General features: G+C 48.0%; 1 protein-coding gene across 1 annotated transcript in view; it reads right to left on the bottom strand.

The window, feature by feature from the left end:
* DLEC1 (DLEC1 cilia and flagella associated protein) overlaps positions 1-14,055 on the bottom strand; it is a 41,603-nt gene extending 27,548 nt beyond the window's left edge. Inside the window, exons 1-6 of the mRNA XM_016196205.2 lie at positions 13,657-14,055; positions 12,307-12,457; positions 6,021-6,131; positions 4,286-4,485; positions 3,842-4,062; positions 3,542-3,620 (exon numbers count right to left, since the gene is read on the bottom strand). Of these exons, the coding sequence (XP_016051691.2) occupies positions 3,542-3,620; positions 3,842-4,062; positions 4,286-4,485; positions 6,021-6,131; positions 12,307-12,457; positions 13,657-14,055 (1,161 nt within the window). The remainder of the gene's footprint in view (positions 1-3,541; positions 3,621-3,841; positions 4,063-4,285; positions 4,486-6,020; positions 6,132-12,306; positions 12,458-13,656) is intronic.
* Between the last annotated feature and the right edge of the window lie 1,327 nt (positions 14,056-15,382).

Here is a 15,382-nt window from a genome sequence, read left to right on the forward strand (position 1 = left end):
GGCCTGGAACTCACACACGTTCACCCCACCAGCAACAGCACAGTGCCTCGCACAAAGGAGCCCAATCCACGTACACATCTTTGCTTCTATTTTGTGAGACATTACACTGGAAAAAATGTATAAATTACAATGTGACAAAAGTCATGTTTCCATCATCCAGCTTAAGAAATAAAACATTAAAAATATAGATGAAGCCTTGCCAGCGTGGCTCAGTGGTTGAGCACCGACCTATAATCCAGGAGATCGCGGTTCAATTCCTGGTCAGGGAACATGCCAGGGTTGTGGGCTCGATCCCCAGTGGGGGGCATGCAGGAGGCAGCCGATCAATGACTCTCTCATCAGTGATGTTTCTATCTCTCTCTCCCTCTCTCTGAAATCAATAAAGACATATTAAAAAAAAAAAAAATACAGATGAAGCCCTACCTTAGCCGCCCCCCCCCCAACCAGGTAACAGCAACATAAATTTGAAATATGTCTTCACAATTTTATTCACAGGTATATATTCCTAAATCAACATTTTAGTCCATTTTGGGCAGCACAACATACTGCACTAATCTGCCAGTGACCCAGGCCCAAGTGTGGGGAGACCTGAATTATGGTTTTAGTTTTCATTCTGCTACTAATGACCATGAGCGTCTTTTGATATGTTTACTTGCCATTTGGTCTGACTTGTGTGAGGTGTCGGTTCATATCCTTTTACCAGTTTGCCACTTGTGTACTTGACATGTTTCTTATTCATTTGTAGGAGTTCATAAATTCTGGGAACTGATTCTTTATAAGGTATGTATGTAGCATAAACATCTCCAAATTTATGACTTCTTTTGATGTCCAGACCTATCAGGGCCTCTTATCAATGTCACTCTTGTAAGTCAACCTGTCCTAGAGCCTTTGGGCCTCCTCTAGGCTGGGCTGGTTGCTATTAACTATCACCTGCACTAGTTTTAAAACGAGTCCACATATTCTTGGACACCCCTCCCCACTGAGAGGTGAGTTCTATTTATCTTCCCCTGGAATCTGGGCCAACCTTAGTGACTCACTTGTAACCTATAACATGCAGGGGAAGTAGTGACTTTCTCTACTACGTAACCTCCAGGGTTAGGTCATAAAAAGTGATGCAACCTCCATCTCGCTTGCTAGGATACTCACTGAGAAGCTCTGAGCTGCCGTGTACAGTCTGATCACCCAGAGGTGGCCATTCTGTAAGGAAGCCGAGGCCACATGGAGAAGTCGTGTTGGCTCTCTGGCACATGGCTACAGCTGTATCCTGACAACCGGCACACACACACACACACCTGTCATTGACTCTTGATTTACCTTACTCGGGGGAGGCAAGACCGGGAGGTAGGCCTATATTCAACTATTCATGAATTCAGCTGGCACTTATTTACGGAGGGCACCGGTAATGAAATAAATGACAACACAAACCTAGAAATAAGCCTTGCCCTTGTTGGGCTTACTTACACTCTAGTGGGGAAGATAAGTATAAAATTGTGCCACAAGAGAGCCAGTGGTACAAAAAGAGGCTGCAAGCAGGACATTTAATCCAGTCAAGAAAGGTCAGGGTGACCTTCCAGAGAAGTGACAGTGAAACAAGCTGCAAGGGATGAGCAGCAGACAACGGGGCAACGACAGAGGGAGCATGTTCAGCAGACTGCATTCATCTCACCCACCAGCGCCCACAGCTGACGCCTTCCAGTCCCGCATACGACTGTCTTTCACGGGGCCCCAGGCAGCTCCCCCTTTGCCCTATCACTCCCCAACCGAAATTGTCTCCCTTTCTCTGAGTCTTTGCCAGCTTCCCCAACTGTCTTTGAAACGTGATAACCAGACACAGAAGCCCAAAAGATAACATATAACTAGTAAGTTCAAGAGGTAAATAAAATGATTTAACATTTAGCATTTAGAACTTACGTGTTGGAATTACGGATTTGCAAGGAGCACCCTTTAAACTGCCAAGTGCAGTCCACGTGTACGTGGAGGGGTTGTCGTGACTAGGCCAGCAGGTGTCTCTGCATGGGGTGAGCAGGGCTGGCGACGGCTACGCTTGCTCTTGACCTGATTGCCCAGGCTGGTGGGAGGCTAGCGTTAAATGAAGAAGGAAACTGGGAAAAAGGGATGAGGCGGGTCTCTACACGATGTTCTTGTAGGAACCCCTGGATATGCCGTTAAGTGAAAAGAGCAAGGTTCAGAGGACAGTGAGGAGGGGGGTTCAAAGAGATCTACATATTTGCTCATGATTCCAAAAAGAAACAATGGAAGAACCCAAACTAATGAAATAGTTACCTATAGGGGTACCGAGAGTATAAGGAAGAGGGGACAGGAATAGAAGTTAGAGGAAAAGCTGTTTTTAAAACAGGAAATCACAGCTAATTAATAGAATTAGAAATCACCATTTGGTAACCCCTAATTTAAAAAAAAAAAAAAATGGATCTAGGCAACAATAATTTAAGGCTACTGAAGCCATTAAGTGAAAGGTCGATAAGGACCTGATAAAGGATGGACTGGGCTCACAACCCCTGCAGCCCTGCATCACTGATAATGGGAGAGGCAGCTGGCATGTGCCTCCCAATGTCTACAATGAGACACACAGCCCCACCAAAGAGGATTCTTGCCAAAAAGAGAAATTAAAAAAATTTTTCTATTACAATCGATTTTCAATATTATGTTCTATTAGTTCAGGTGTACAGCATAGTGGTTAGACAGTTACATAATTTACAAAGTGATCCCCCCAATATTTCCAGTACCCACCTGGCACCATACATAGTTCTTACATTATTGACTATATATATTCTCTATGCTGTACTTTACATCCCCATGATTATTTTGTAACTACATTTGTAATTCTTTTTTAAAAAATTCGTTAAAAATTGATTTTAGAGAAAGAGGAAGGGAGATAGAAACACTGATGTGAGAGAGAAACACTGACTGGTTACCTCCCACACATGCCCTGACCGGGGATCGAGCCTGCAACTGAGCTACGTGCCCTCGGTGGGAATTGAACCCAGGACCCTTCAGTCCACAGGCCGATGCTCTAACCACTGAGAAAACTGGCCAGGGCCAGATGCAATATTTGAATTCTGATTCAAAGAAACAAACTGTAAATTGACTTAAAAAAAACCAAATGGAGGAAAATCAGATATGGATGGTTTTTAGCTGATATTAAAGAATCATCATTAATATCGCTGGGTGTGATAATGGTTATTTTTTTAAAAGTTCTTAGCTGTTAGAGATACTGAAGTATTACCTAAAGAAAGACATGATGTCTCGGCTTTTCTTTAAAATATTCCAATGTACACATGTGCACACAGACAGACAGACACACACACACACACACATACACACACACACAAAGAAATTGTGTGGTGAGAGATGAAATCCCATTTGCAGACTGGAGTTAACTGTTGAAGCTGGGTGGTGGGCACACAGGGTTCATTATAGTCTTTTCCTCCCCTTGTGAATGGTTTTAGAATTCCATATCAAAGACTTTTTAAAAAATAAGGAAGCAGATGGAGTAGGATATATAAAGAAATAAGATTTCTACCTCATAAACTGATCCAATTTCGTAATCTGTGAAAAATGCGACTGGTGGCTCAGAGACGAACACCGGGGTGTCAGTGCAGCTGCGGGGGCAGAGCGGGAGAAAGGCCGTCAGTTCCACCCACGCGGGGAAATGCCACAGTGACTGACGCCTGCGAGACCAACACACCGCGCCGTCACGGGACCTTGCAGTATGTCACTGGCTGGCTTTTGTCGACAGGTTGCAGAATAATTTTACCACGGACTGCATGTTTTAAACATCTTCCCGTTAGGTTTTCTGAGCACGAGTGAGGGAAAGACACACCTCTGGTCCGGCTCTCGGCTCCGGGGCGCCCCCGGCAGCGCCGGCCTCCTGGGGGGGAAGACGAGGGACCTGCCGCCGTGGGCAGTGTTGGGAGGGAAAAACCGCGGGTTTCTCAGGAAGCAGTTCCGGCGCTGCATCCTCGCAAGGAGGAGCCGCTCCAGTTTCCTCTGTGACATGCTTAAGTGGTTCATCCAGCTTCTATTCCTTGGTGGGCTTGCTGTCTGTGAAACACAGAAAAAGCATAGAGTCACTGCCAGGCAGAGGGGCTGTGTGTGTTGACACCTTGGCCAATGGCATGACCCACAGGTGGCCACTGCCAACTCTCCTCGACTTTGCTGTGGATTTAGCACAGCTTCTTGCGTCCCCTGGAACTCCTTCCCCTCGTCATCTCCCGTCCTCCCTGCCCCCCCCCCCCCCCCACTGTGCACAGGCCTCAGCACTAACCTTGGCAGTTTCTTTGCTCCTGCGTTTGGCCTTTAAAGAGGAGTCCCATGTCAGGCTGTCCACAGTGCAGTCTGCCTCGTCTTCAGGCTCAGTGAGAGCCTTCCTGCATGAAGCCTCAAGCTTCTTGGTCACTTCTTTCTTTTGGATGGAACGCCTCTCGCAACTGAACGTCAGTTTTAAATACCCAGGGTCTAAGTTGCCTATGGCACCAAGGAAACAAACCAAGTTCCCCACCAAGGTGTGAAGGTGGGCGTATCTCAGATGACTAAATAAACCACTTGATATTTTGTCCCAAACTTTCACATTTACTACCAGATGTACATGACCTTCAGCATAAATGACTACTGGACCTTATTTTATGTACTTGAGACTTGGGACTTGAGTGTTAAAATGTCTGTTGTTGCCCTGGCCGGTGTGGCTCAGCGGTTAGAGCATCGGCCTCGAACCAAAGGGGTTGTGGGTTCGATTCCCAGCGAAGGGCACGTACCTGGGTTGCAGGTTCGATCCCCAGCCCCTACTAGGGTGCATGCGGGAGGCAACCAATCAATGTGTCTCTCTCACATGGATGCTCCTCTCTCTCTGCCCCCCTTCCTCCCACTCTCTCTAAAAAAAAAAAAAATCAATGGAAAAAATATCTTCAGGTGCAGATTAACAACAACAACAAAATGTCTGTTGATAAACACAGTCAAAGAACATGAGTAGACCACTGTCGTCCACACACGCATTTTCACATACCCCGTAGGTAAACATGCTTCTTAAAAGCTCACACAGGAACCAAAGTTTATATTGGCTTTTTATATCTTTAAGATCATGCCAGAAAAGTTAAATGAGAACATTCATTGCTAGCAAGAGCACAATGAAACTGGCTCCAACGCACATTTCTTAGCACAACGCCTGATAAATCCTCAATACTGGTTAACTCCATCCTTCTATACCTGCATAAGATAGTGGGTTTGCACCTCACTTTAAAGTACTGAGAGGCTAGGTGTCCCACGACACTTGATGGTGCTACCTCTTGCTGGCCTCCTTTCTCTACGATTCTCCCTGCCTCAGCGTGCTCAGCTCTCTGGATCCCAATCCTCCCACCCCAAGCGCCTTCTCAGCTCCAAAGCCCCAGAGATCAGCAGAGGCTCAGATACCAGGGCTGCTGGAGAGCTCTTCTTCCGAGCCTGGCACCAGTAGGCCATCGTGATGTTTGGCCACAAAATCCGCACAATGACTCCTCCAAATACCTCCCTGCTTAAGGCCCCACAACCTAGCTTCCCACCCCACTCATTCTCGGAAGATTATAGCTCCCATATAACAGGAAACTAGCCCAATCGTTCTCTCTCTGTCTCACACACACACACCCTTCTCTGCCTTCCTACCCAACCTTCCCTCCATACTCAGAGGGCAAAAAGTTGTCCTGGTCCTGTACGGGGTAGGGGAAAACCCCCAGGGCCATGCTGACTCCATCAGGAACTATGGTTCATTCAAATACATTTCTAAATGTTTTCCTCTCTTGGCGCTGAGCAGCTGACATAAGCATCACGTTCCACATTGAGGAGTTGAGACTTTTTTCTTGCAGGTGTCAGGGAGCTAGTGAGGACGTGGCATGCTCCCAATAGTCACTATCAAAATTAAAGAAAAGGGCGAGGGGACCCTATGAACAAGGACATGGCAGCAAAGTGGTCCTGCTGCTAACGAGCATCCCTGGGACAGTATCGCAGGCTCTGAGAGAATACAGAAGCATTACCTTTAGGTGCGGAGCAGAACGGCACTGGGTCATTGTAGTAATCGTTGGGGCAGATCAAATGATGTCTCTGGAGCAACTCGTTGTCCACACACCATCTGAAGACTGTCTTCACTACGTGGAAGGAAGGAGGACAGGTGTTTCAAGTCAGGCGGACGTTGAAGAAGCCACACCCAAACTTCCTTCACCCTCTGAGCCTAAACCATCTAAGAAAATTCTTTCTCAGAGCCCTGTGGTAATTCTGAGATTTGAGAAACGAATCAGCAAGTTTACGAGGCACTTACAAAGGACAGCCATTGGGCAAGGCTGTGTTGTGTACTATTTGAGCTAAAATATTGTTACAGAGAGGCCTGTAACAAAACAGCATCAAGAGAAGTATGGTAGATTAAATAAACGGCCACAATTCTTCAGTCATCTCATATTCAGAGGTCCTTTGCCATGTAGCTTCTGCTACTATAGACAGAGCACACTTCACTCTTGACTTTAGCCATGTGACCGATATGACTTGGGTAATGAGATGTTGGCAGGGGTTTGAAATGTGCTTGTACAGCTGAGCTTTTTCCCTCTTGAGCCTTTGCCATCATGATGAGAAGAGCTTCCCTGCTCCTGAGAAAAGCTCCTGCCCCTTCATCTTGGACCCCAGCATGAATCTACGTGGAGCAGACCTGAGGCCAACCTGCAGCAAGGAGCCAAGTTCTGCCAGACCCACAGCTTGAAGCTGGTCCAGCTGTCCAAGCCCAACCTAGATCATCCAACCCCCAAATGACCCATAGACACATGAGAGAGAAAATCTTATTTAATAGAGTGGGAAGTCAATGATTACTATTTATGGCTGATGAGCCAAGTAGTAGTAGTTAAGAGTAGTTAATATTTAGAAATGTCCAGAAGCTAGAAATGGCCATGTTAGCAAATGGACTGAGGTTGGGAGAGGTGAGGTGGAACATTTTTTTTCAATGGACTTTATGTTTAGAGAAGTTTTAGGTTCTCAGAAAACTGAGGAGAAGGTAGAGATTTCCCATGTACTCTTTACCCCCCTCCCCACATACATAACCTCCACATTATCAAAGTCCCCCGCCAAAGTGGTGCATACGTTATAACTGACACAATATTATCACCCAAAGTCCACAGCTCATATATGGTTCACTCTTGGTGCTGTACATGCTAAGGGTTTGGACAAATTTATAATGACATTCATGGGTGGAGGCTCTTTATATTTCACTAAAGCTTTCCTATTCGACTTTCTCAAACCATGTATATTAATACATTGATAAAAATTAAGGAATAAACAGGATGAATGGAAGATTTGGAAGTTTTCAAACTTTGTTGCTTGCTCTATTAACAAACATGGTGATTTAAAAAAAAAAAAATCTTTATTGACTTCAGAGAGAGCAAGGGAGAGGGAGAGAGAGAGAGAAACATCAATGATGAGAGTCATTGATCGGCTGCCTCCTGCACACCCCCTACTGGGGATGGAGCCCACAACCCGGGCATGTGCCCTGACCGGGGATCGAACCTCGATCTCCTGGATCCTAGGTCGATGCTCAACTGCTGAGCCATGCCCAGCTGGGCCAACATGGTGATTTTAAATGGCCTCTCCTTTTGGAGGTTCCTATAACCAAGGGTATAGGAGAGACAAGTGAAGAAGACATGTTTTTCCTATCATATGTTAATTTGGGGATTTTGAGATTTGGCCTAGTTACTGTAATAGTCAGGGCTTGATGAGGAAAACAGAAATTACTCTACATATGTCATATATAAAGGGTTGGTTTGAATGCAGGGGGTTATGGAGTGGGAGAGAGAAAGCCAGGGAACTGTCATTAACAGATTCAGCCAGCAGCCCTGAGGCTGGGTTCTTGAGAAGTTATCTGGAAGCTGCTGTGAAATTCACAGCTGCCCAGTCATCGGTCTGCTACTGCTTCTTGAGAATAGTGGCTTCCCTTCCAAAACGCACCAAGGGCCTCTCATCAGTGGCCTATCCTGGAACCACCGGGGAAAGGTACATTCTAGAAGATGCACTCCCTAGGCTCTCCTTTGCAACACAGAACTCAGCAGGGAGCGGCAGCAATGTCAAGTTGACACAGCCTAGTCCAGCTCTCAAAGACTTTGGTGATGGCCTATTTGAAACATCACAAGATCAAACTTTCATACAAAGAGCAAAGGCCATGTGGGAAGGAAATGTACCCTCTTATCTGATACCATTCTCTCTGCAGTCATCCCCCGGGGTGTGGGTGGATAGACGTTATGTCTGCAGATGCAGGGAGCAGTTTGCTTATCTGGTGTTTGGAAAGTCTCTCTCCATGTCAGGCCTGGACTATGTACCACGTGAGCCTTGGAAAACCCTGCACTTGCCTTGTGACCATCCTTGCCCACCTGGGAAGGGTGAGCTTCCTGCATTGACTCTATGCTCCTGAGCATGGCTCCCTCTGCAGGGGGTTGGCTCACCCAGTCCACCAGAGATGATTTGGACAGTTTACCAGGAAGGGAAGGGAATGAAAGCACAAGATGTTCTGCAGAAATCTGATCTTTCTCCCTCTGTCTGGGAGACATTTATGTATGCTTTACACCCTGTGACGTCTGTATTAGCAAACAGAGGAAGGCTGCCTCTGTGCCTCAAGAAAAGTTTCAGGGAAATGTCCTCTCCATCAGTCATCTACATTAAAAGAGGTTCTTGGTTGCCCTGGCCAGTGTGACTCAGTGGTTAGAGTGTCATCCTGTACACCAAAAGGTTGTGGGTTTGATTCCCGGTCAGGGCACATACCTAGGTTGTGGGTTCAATCCCTGGTTGGGGTGTGTTCAGGGAGTGGGGGTTGAGGGTAGGGGAAACTGAGCAATGTTTCTCTCTCACATCGATGCTCCCTTTCTCTGCCCCCTCTCTCCCCCTTTCTCTCTCTCTAAAGTGAATGAAAATACATCCTTAGGTCAAGATTAAAAAAAGATTCTTACATCACCTTGCCCCTGAGAAGGGACCAGAGGTGTGTCCAGGGAACTGGATTAAGGTCTCTACTTCTGCTACTTCTGAAATAAAAGAGAGAAGCATTACCAGCAGAAGGCTGAGAAACCAGAGCCGGAAATGTCTGATTATAACTTAATATTATCTTGAGCAAAAAGAAAAAAATTAAGGTCATTGAAAAAGTCTTATGACTGATGTTTGTTTCCTGGTTCTCAATATTTTATTACACTTTCATTAAAAACCCCCCACAACAACCAATTATTTAATCTCCCCTGATCTCTAGCCAAAAGAATCCCACCAAAGACAGGGACACAGGGATAGTGTCTGACTCCCAAGGCTCAGGGATATCAGGCAACTAATAAAACCTCCTGAGAATCTGCTACCAAAAATCTCTGCCTAAATCCATGGTTGTGCCTGGTGGGTGTGGCCCAGTTGGCTGAGGCCCGGTAGTCCCGTGCACCAGGACGTCACTGGTGCCATTCCCTGTCAGGGCACTTGCCTGAGCTGCAGCCTCAATCCCCAGTAGGGGGCCTGCAGGAGGCAGCGGATGGATGCTTCTCTCTCATTGATATTTCTATCTCTCTCTCCCTCTCCCCCTCTCTCTCTAAAATCAATAAAACATATTTAAGTAAATAAATAATTGCATGGCTGAGGGAAATATTCTGGCAGCTCCATGGCTCTGCTGTGTGTGGGGGGAGCAGGAGGAGATATGGAACCTGTGCTGAGTATCTACTATCTAATGGGACCTGAGCCTCAGAGGTGGCAGGCCTGGCAAAGGACAGGTCCTCATGCTCAGAGCCACACCCTAAGGGAAGTTCTCTAGCCTAGTGTGACAGTGCGCCTGGTCAACGATCCCTCCTCCTCCTCCTGATAGAAGAAAGAGATGGGCTCTGGCAGCAGACACACTCAAGTTCAACTCTGGGTCCCAGCCCTTCTGAGCTGTGGGGATTTAGGGAAGTTACTTGATTCTCTCTGAGTTTAGTTCCTACACCTATAAAATGGATAGAAACCTACCTCACAGAATCACTGGACGGATTCATGTTAGGCAGCATCGGGTCCCTAAGAGCAGCCCGTAAGTGTAGTGCCTTTCTAAACCACTATATCTTTCACTTCTTCCTGCCTCTAGGCCACAGATATGTCAGCTCTCCCAACCCTAAGAGCCCTGTCCCTTCTGCCTACTGCACGGGAAAATAATGATTTTCAGGGACACAGGAAGATAGATCAAAGTTTTGGGGGAAAATACAAGGAACCAGGGCTTCTTAGAGAAATGGCTGATTCCAGGTCTGGGGCAATAAAAACACAAGATGAGCCTTCTGACCATTCCAGAAGGCAAGGAAGTCATCAAAGACGTGTTGTGTTCAAGAGTTAGGAGTCAACTCGAAAAGGCTCCAAGTGGTCAAAGATGGGACAGCTGGGGAGCATCAATAGGATAATAAATATAATTGTAGTTATGAAATCCATGAGTTCATAATGGTACTGAAAACAAACTAAATAAACCTCATTAGTCGTGTTTGAAAGATGCCAGGGGACCGACTCATTATTTTAAAAGCTGGCAAATAAGGGGAAAGAATTAATCCTGCTCATACCCTGGGGTAATCACAGTAGTTGCTGAAAAGTTTCTCTTTATGGAAGTATTCCAGTACCATTAGCATTTCATTATAATTTACAACCCCCAATGAAATAACAGATCCAGGCGAAGGCTGCCAGCATCATGAAAAGAGAGACATCAGACACCATGTACCTCCTACAGGAAGCACACAGCACCACCTATGAAGCAGTCTTGCCTGATACCCTCCAAAATGGAACCTAAACCTCATTAAGGCCCTAGAACGAATTACTGAGTTGCAGGAAATATGAAATCATAAGAACACGGTAAACATGCTGAAATCAGCCAAAGCAGGCTGTGGACATGTCTATAGGAAAGATAGCACAATTCCTTTAACGAATACATTGATTAAAGAAAGTGTCACCATAGAGGTGGCTGACAGAGAAAGAGTTCTCAGTGAGTGCTGGGGGAGTGGTGATGGAGCTTTGATGAGGAACAGGATATTGGTAAAATCTGAGAATGCCTCTCTGCAAAATACTAATAAATTACAATTTAACTTGGAGAGTTTAACGTGGAGAACTCCCAGCAGACACCAACCTGACCAGGTGATCAAGGTTAACATCACTTGTGCCTCCTGATGTGCCCCGGTGGGGAGAGCACAGCATAATTTACTTGGTGGTGCTGCCAAAAAGGAGTCTGGGTCTGGTCATGACAAACATTAGAACCATCCTGCAGAATGAGAGGCCTGCCAAGAACTGTCAAGAGAGGGGGCTCTGGGACAACATGGAGTAGGGAGCACCAAAAATCTGTCTCTCTGCCTGGACAACAGCTGCACTGGCAGAGCCTGTCTAATGTTAACTAACTTGGGACTCTGGAGTCTAAGGCTTATAACTTCAGGGAAAAACTTGAAACAGTAAATTGTGGTTAACTTCAGCTCCTAGCACCGTAGTACTTACCCAGCCCTGATCTCCAGTCCCAGAGCAGGCATCTGTGCTCATGTTTCTGGGGCAACCTGCATACAGTTTGTGGGAACCTGGGTGAACTAAAAGGACCCTGGTTCTCCAAAAATCCAGGATCTATGCTCTAATTGCTGATTACTGCTTCTTATCACAGAGGTGCAGTCAACATCCCAGCAACAGAGAATAGAATGCTGGTTGCTAGGGGCTGTGGTAGGGGGATATAGGGAGTTATTGTTTAATAGGTATACAGTTTCAGTTTTACTAGATGAAAAGAGTTATGGAGATGCATGACAGTGGTGGTTATACATTAGAATGTATTTACCCCAACCACTGAACTGTACACTTAAAAATGGTAAGAAGGTAAATTTTACATTATGTGCATTTTACCACAATAAAAAAAAATTGGAAAAAATAAGCTGTCAAGAACATGAAAGGCAGGAAAAGATCAGAGAACTGTTCCAAAGGAAAAGTCTAATAAAAGAGACGTGACAATTATATCCACCATGACTTCCTAGACAGGATCCTGGACCAGAGAGCAGAGAGAGCCAGTGTGGGCCAGCTGGTGAGATGTGAATGGGATCTGTGAACTGGAGGTTAATATTGCACCAATGCTGATTTCTTGGCTTGGAGGGTTGTGCGAGGGTTATGTAGGAGAGTGTCCCTGGTTTGGAGACACACACACTGGAGTGTTTTGTGGTAATGAAACATTACATCTGTAACTTGCTGTCCAAATGTTCAGATAAAGACCAGAAAGTGAGCAGTGGAGCAAATACAGTAATATACTCACAGCTGGGGAGTCAGAATGAAAGGCACACGGGGGTCCTTTGTACACACCTGGAGGCATCTTGATGAAGGGTTCGAGGACATTGACTCTGGCCTGGTGCATGCCCCGCTCTTTCTCCGCAAGGGCCCGTGCATTGGCCTGAATGATGTGTCTCTCCAACATTTCAAACTCATCCAACCGCTGCTTATACAGCTTCCGAATCTGGCAGGTGGATGACCAAATGCACAGACGTATGAGATCACACAGCTTTACTCAACCTCACCCCAGCATCAGGGCTTCCCGCAAAGCATAGAACAGTCACAGAACTATGGAGACCATCGGGCCCAACCCGACATGTGTGAAAACTGAGGCCCGTGGAGGAAAATGACTTAAAGATTTCATAGGAGAGTCAGTAACAGAGGCAAGTTGGAAAATCCATCTCCTGACTTCACAGTAAAGAGAGCCGCCATCAAAACTCTGAAATACCAAATACAAGTTGGCACACCACCGTGGTGGACAAAGGGCTGTGCCACCCAGATCGCCCTTCAAAGGACTTGCTACTGAGCTGCAGGGAGCTTAGTGAGCACACAGCCTCCAGCTGCCAGCCCTGCGGAGTTGACCTCAGCTGCTCGAAAGCGCTCAGCTGAGCCCCCGTTACGAGCAGTGTGGTCAGCAGTCAGGCCCAGCAGAGAGGACTCAGGTTGGCTGCTTTTGGCCTTGCACAGATGAAGAAGTAGAGCTGCTGTTCCAGAGGCTGGGAATGCCTCCTAAAATCTGGGCATGAATACCCCGGTTAAGATTGTAGTTTGAGACACAAAGGCAGCACCCCAAGGGGGGGTGACTTTTAGTTTTATCTCCTGGGAACAATTATTCTATCTATCCCAGTCATTTTATTTATATATACAATACAGGCATACCTCACTTTATTGCAATTCGCCTTATTGCCCTTCACAGGTGTGTTTTTCACAAACTGAAGGCAAGGCCTTCCGCCAGCAAAAAGATTAGCTCTCGCTTTGTTGCATACTCGCTTTATTATGGTGATCTGGAGCCAAACCCGCAATACCTCCGAGGTATGTCTGTATGTAATGTGTACACGTGTGCAGAGAAATAAAGATGGGTGTTACAGATATAGGCCTTCTGTGGATAGTATACGTGTATTTGTGTAAGTGTGTGTTTAGAGCGTCCTTCCACTAGAATGTGGGGAACAGTGCGGCAGGGAATTAGCTCTTTCCAGCTGAGTCTCCGGTGCCTGGAACAGCGCCTGGAACAGCGCGGGCACCCGACAGGCGCTCACACTGGTGGAGCAGCGGAGTACTGCGGGAGCCCAGCTTTCTGGGGCGCGCCCTGGGTCCCCAGCGCTGTCCTCAGGCGCCCGGGGGAGCACCGCGAGGAACGGCGAGGGGGCCGCGGGGCCGCCTTACCTGCTGCAGCTCGTCCACGAACTCCTCGTGCAGCGCATCCTCGCTGCCGCGGGCCTTGATCAAGCTTGTGCTCACTTCGTCGCCGAACACCTCGGCCGTGTACAAATTGCGGAAGACCGCGGTGAGCAGGTGCGAGATCTCCTGGGTGCGCAGGGAGGTGGGGCGCGGGCGCAGCAGGTGCGGCTCGGGCAGCGGCGGGAGCGCGGGCGGCGAGAGGCGGCGCGGCCGGCTCCCGCAGCCGTAGTGGAAGGCCTCGGGGTAGACGAGCGAGGGCAGCAAGGCGGGCTGGCTGGAGGTGCGGGCCCCGGACGGGCGCTGCGCTGGGGTCCACGCTGCGCCCGCAAACCCGCAGGAGCCAGACTTGGCGGAACAGCTGTCCCGGGCTCGTCCGGTCTCCATGGCAACTGAGACGCGGCTCACTCCGGCCGCACTTCCGCTCCTGGCCCCGCCTTTTCCGCTGTGCCTCGGTCTTCCACGGCGTCACCGGTGTCGTCACCGTCATAAATAGTGCGTCATCAGCGTCGCCTGTGTTCAGGTGCGCCCCGTGGAGAAAGGGCGCCCTGACGCAGCCAGGAGGGCCTGATTGCAAAGCCCGGCGCCCAGCCACCCATCCCCATCCGTCCGTTGCCTAAGTGGTCAAGCCACCCTTGATTCGCTCATTTAATATTTGCTGCCTAAAGATTCTGTTTCAGACCCGTGCTGGGAGCTGGACATACCCAAGGAAGGAAGACGCTGCTTCTGTCCTCAGGCAGCTCGCTGTGCGCGCGCGCGCGCGTGTGTGTGCGTGCATGTGTGCGTGCATGTGTGCGTGTGTGTGCGTGCATGTGTGCGTGCATGTGTGTGCGTGTGTGTGCGTGCATGTGTGCGCACGTGTGTGCGTGCATGTGTGCGTGCATGTGTGTGCGTGCGTGTGTGTGTGTGCGTGTGTGTGTGCGTGCATGTGTGCGTGTGTGTGGGGTGTGTGTGTGGTGTGTGTGTGAGTGTGCGTGTGTGCGTGTGCATGTGTGTGTGTGTGCGCGCGTGTGTGTTGAGAGACAGACAGACGCACAGACACCGGGGTGGCCGTCAAGGTGGGAACAGGAAAACAATTACAGTTCAGTGGCTTAAGGCCAAGGCGGAGATGAACGCCGGTGGTCAGGGAACCACAAGGACAGGAACTTCATCGGTTTAGAGAGTGACGGTGAACAGCGGCGTGCAGACCAAGCAGAGATTTGAAAGCACGAGTGGACTCGCCGCTAGTCATCAGGGAAGGGGAAGCTAAAAGCACCATGTGCCCGGGGAGGCCGGTGTGCTCGCTGGTTAGAGCGGCGCCTGCGCGGCCGAGGGTCGCGGGTTCGATTTCCCGTTGAGGGCTGAGCTGGGTTGCAGGGCAGATCCCTGCCCCGGGAGGGGCGCCTGTGGGAGGCAGCCAATCAATGCCTCTGTCACATCAATGTTTCTCTCTCCCCCTCCCTCCCCACTGTCTCTAAAAAGCAATGGAAAAATATCCTCCCTCCTTGGGTGACTATGAAAAGAAACACAACACAATATGAAAGCACTACATATTTTGTAGAATATGAAATCAATCAATCAACAAATCAATAAAAACAAGTCAACTGACTGAGTTCTAGTGAAATGTGGAGAAACTCAAGTTATATATTGCAGTGGGAGTATGAACTTGTCTGGCAGCTCTGGAAAACAGTTTGCCAGTTTCTTATAAAGTTACACATACAGCAGTCCCACTCTT

The sequence above is a fragment of the Miniopterus natalensis genome, chromosome 15 (genome assembly GCF_054644295.1).
Source record: "Miniopterus natalensis isolate mMinNat1 chromosome 15, mMinNat1.hap1, whole genome shotgun sequence".
Taxonomy (NCBI): Eukaryota; Metazoa; Chordata; class Mammalia; order Chiroptera; family Miniopteridae; genus Miniopterus; species Miniopterus natalensis.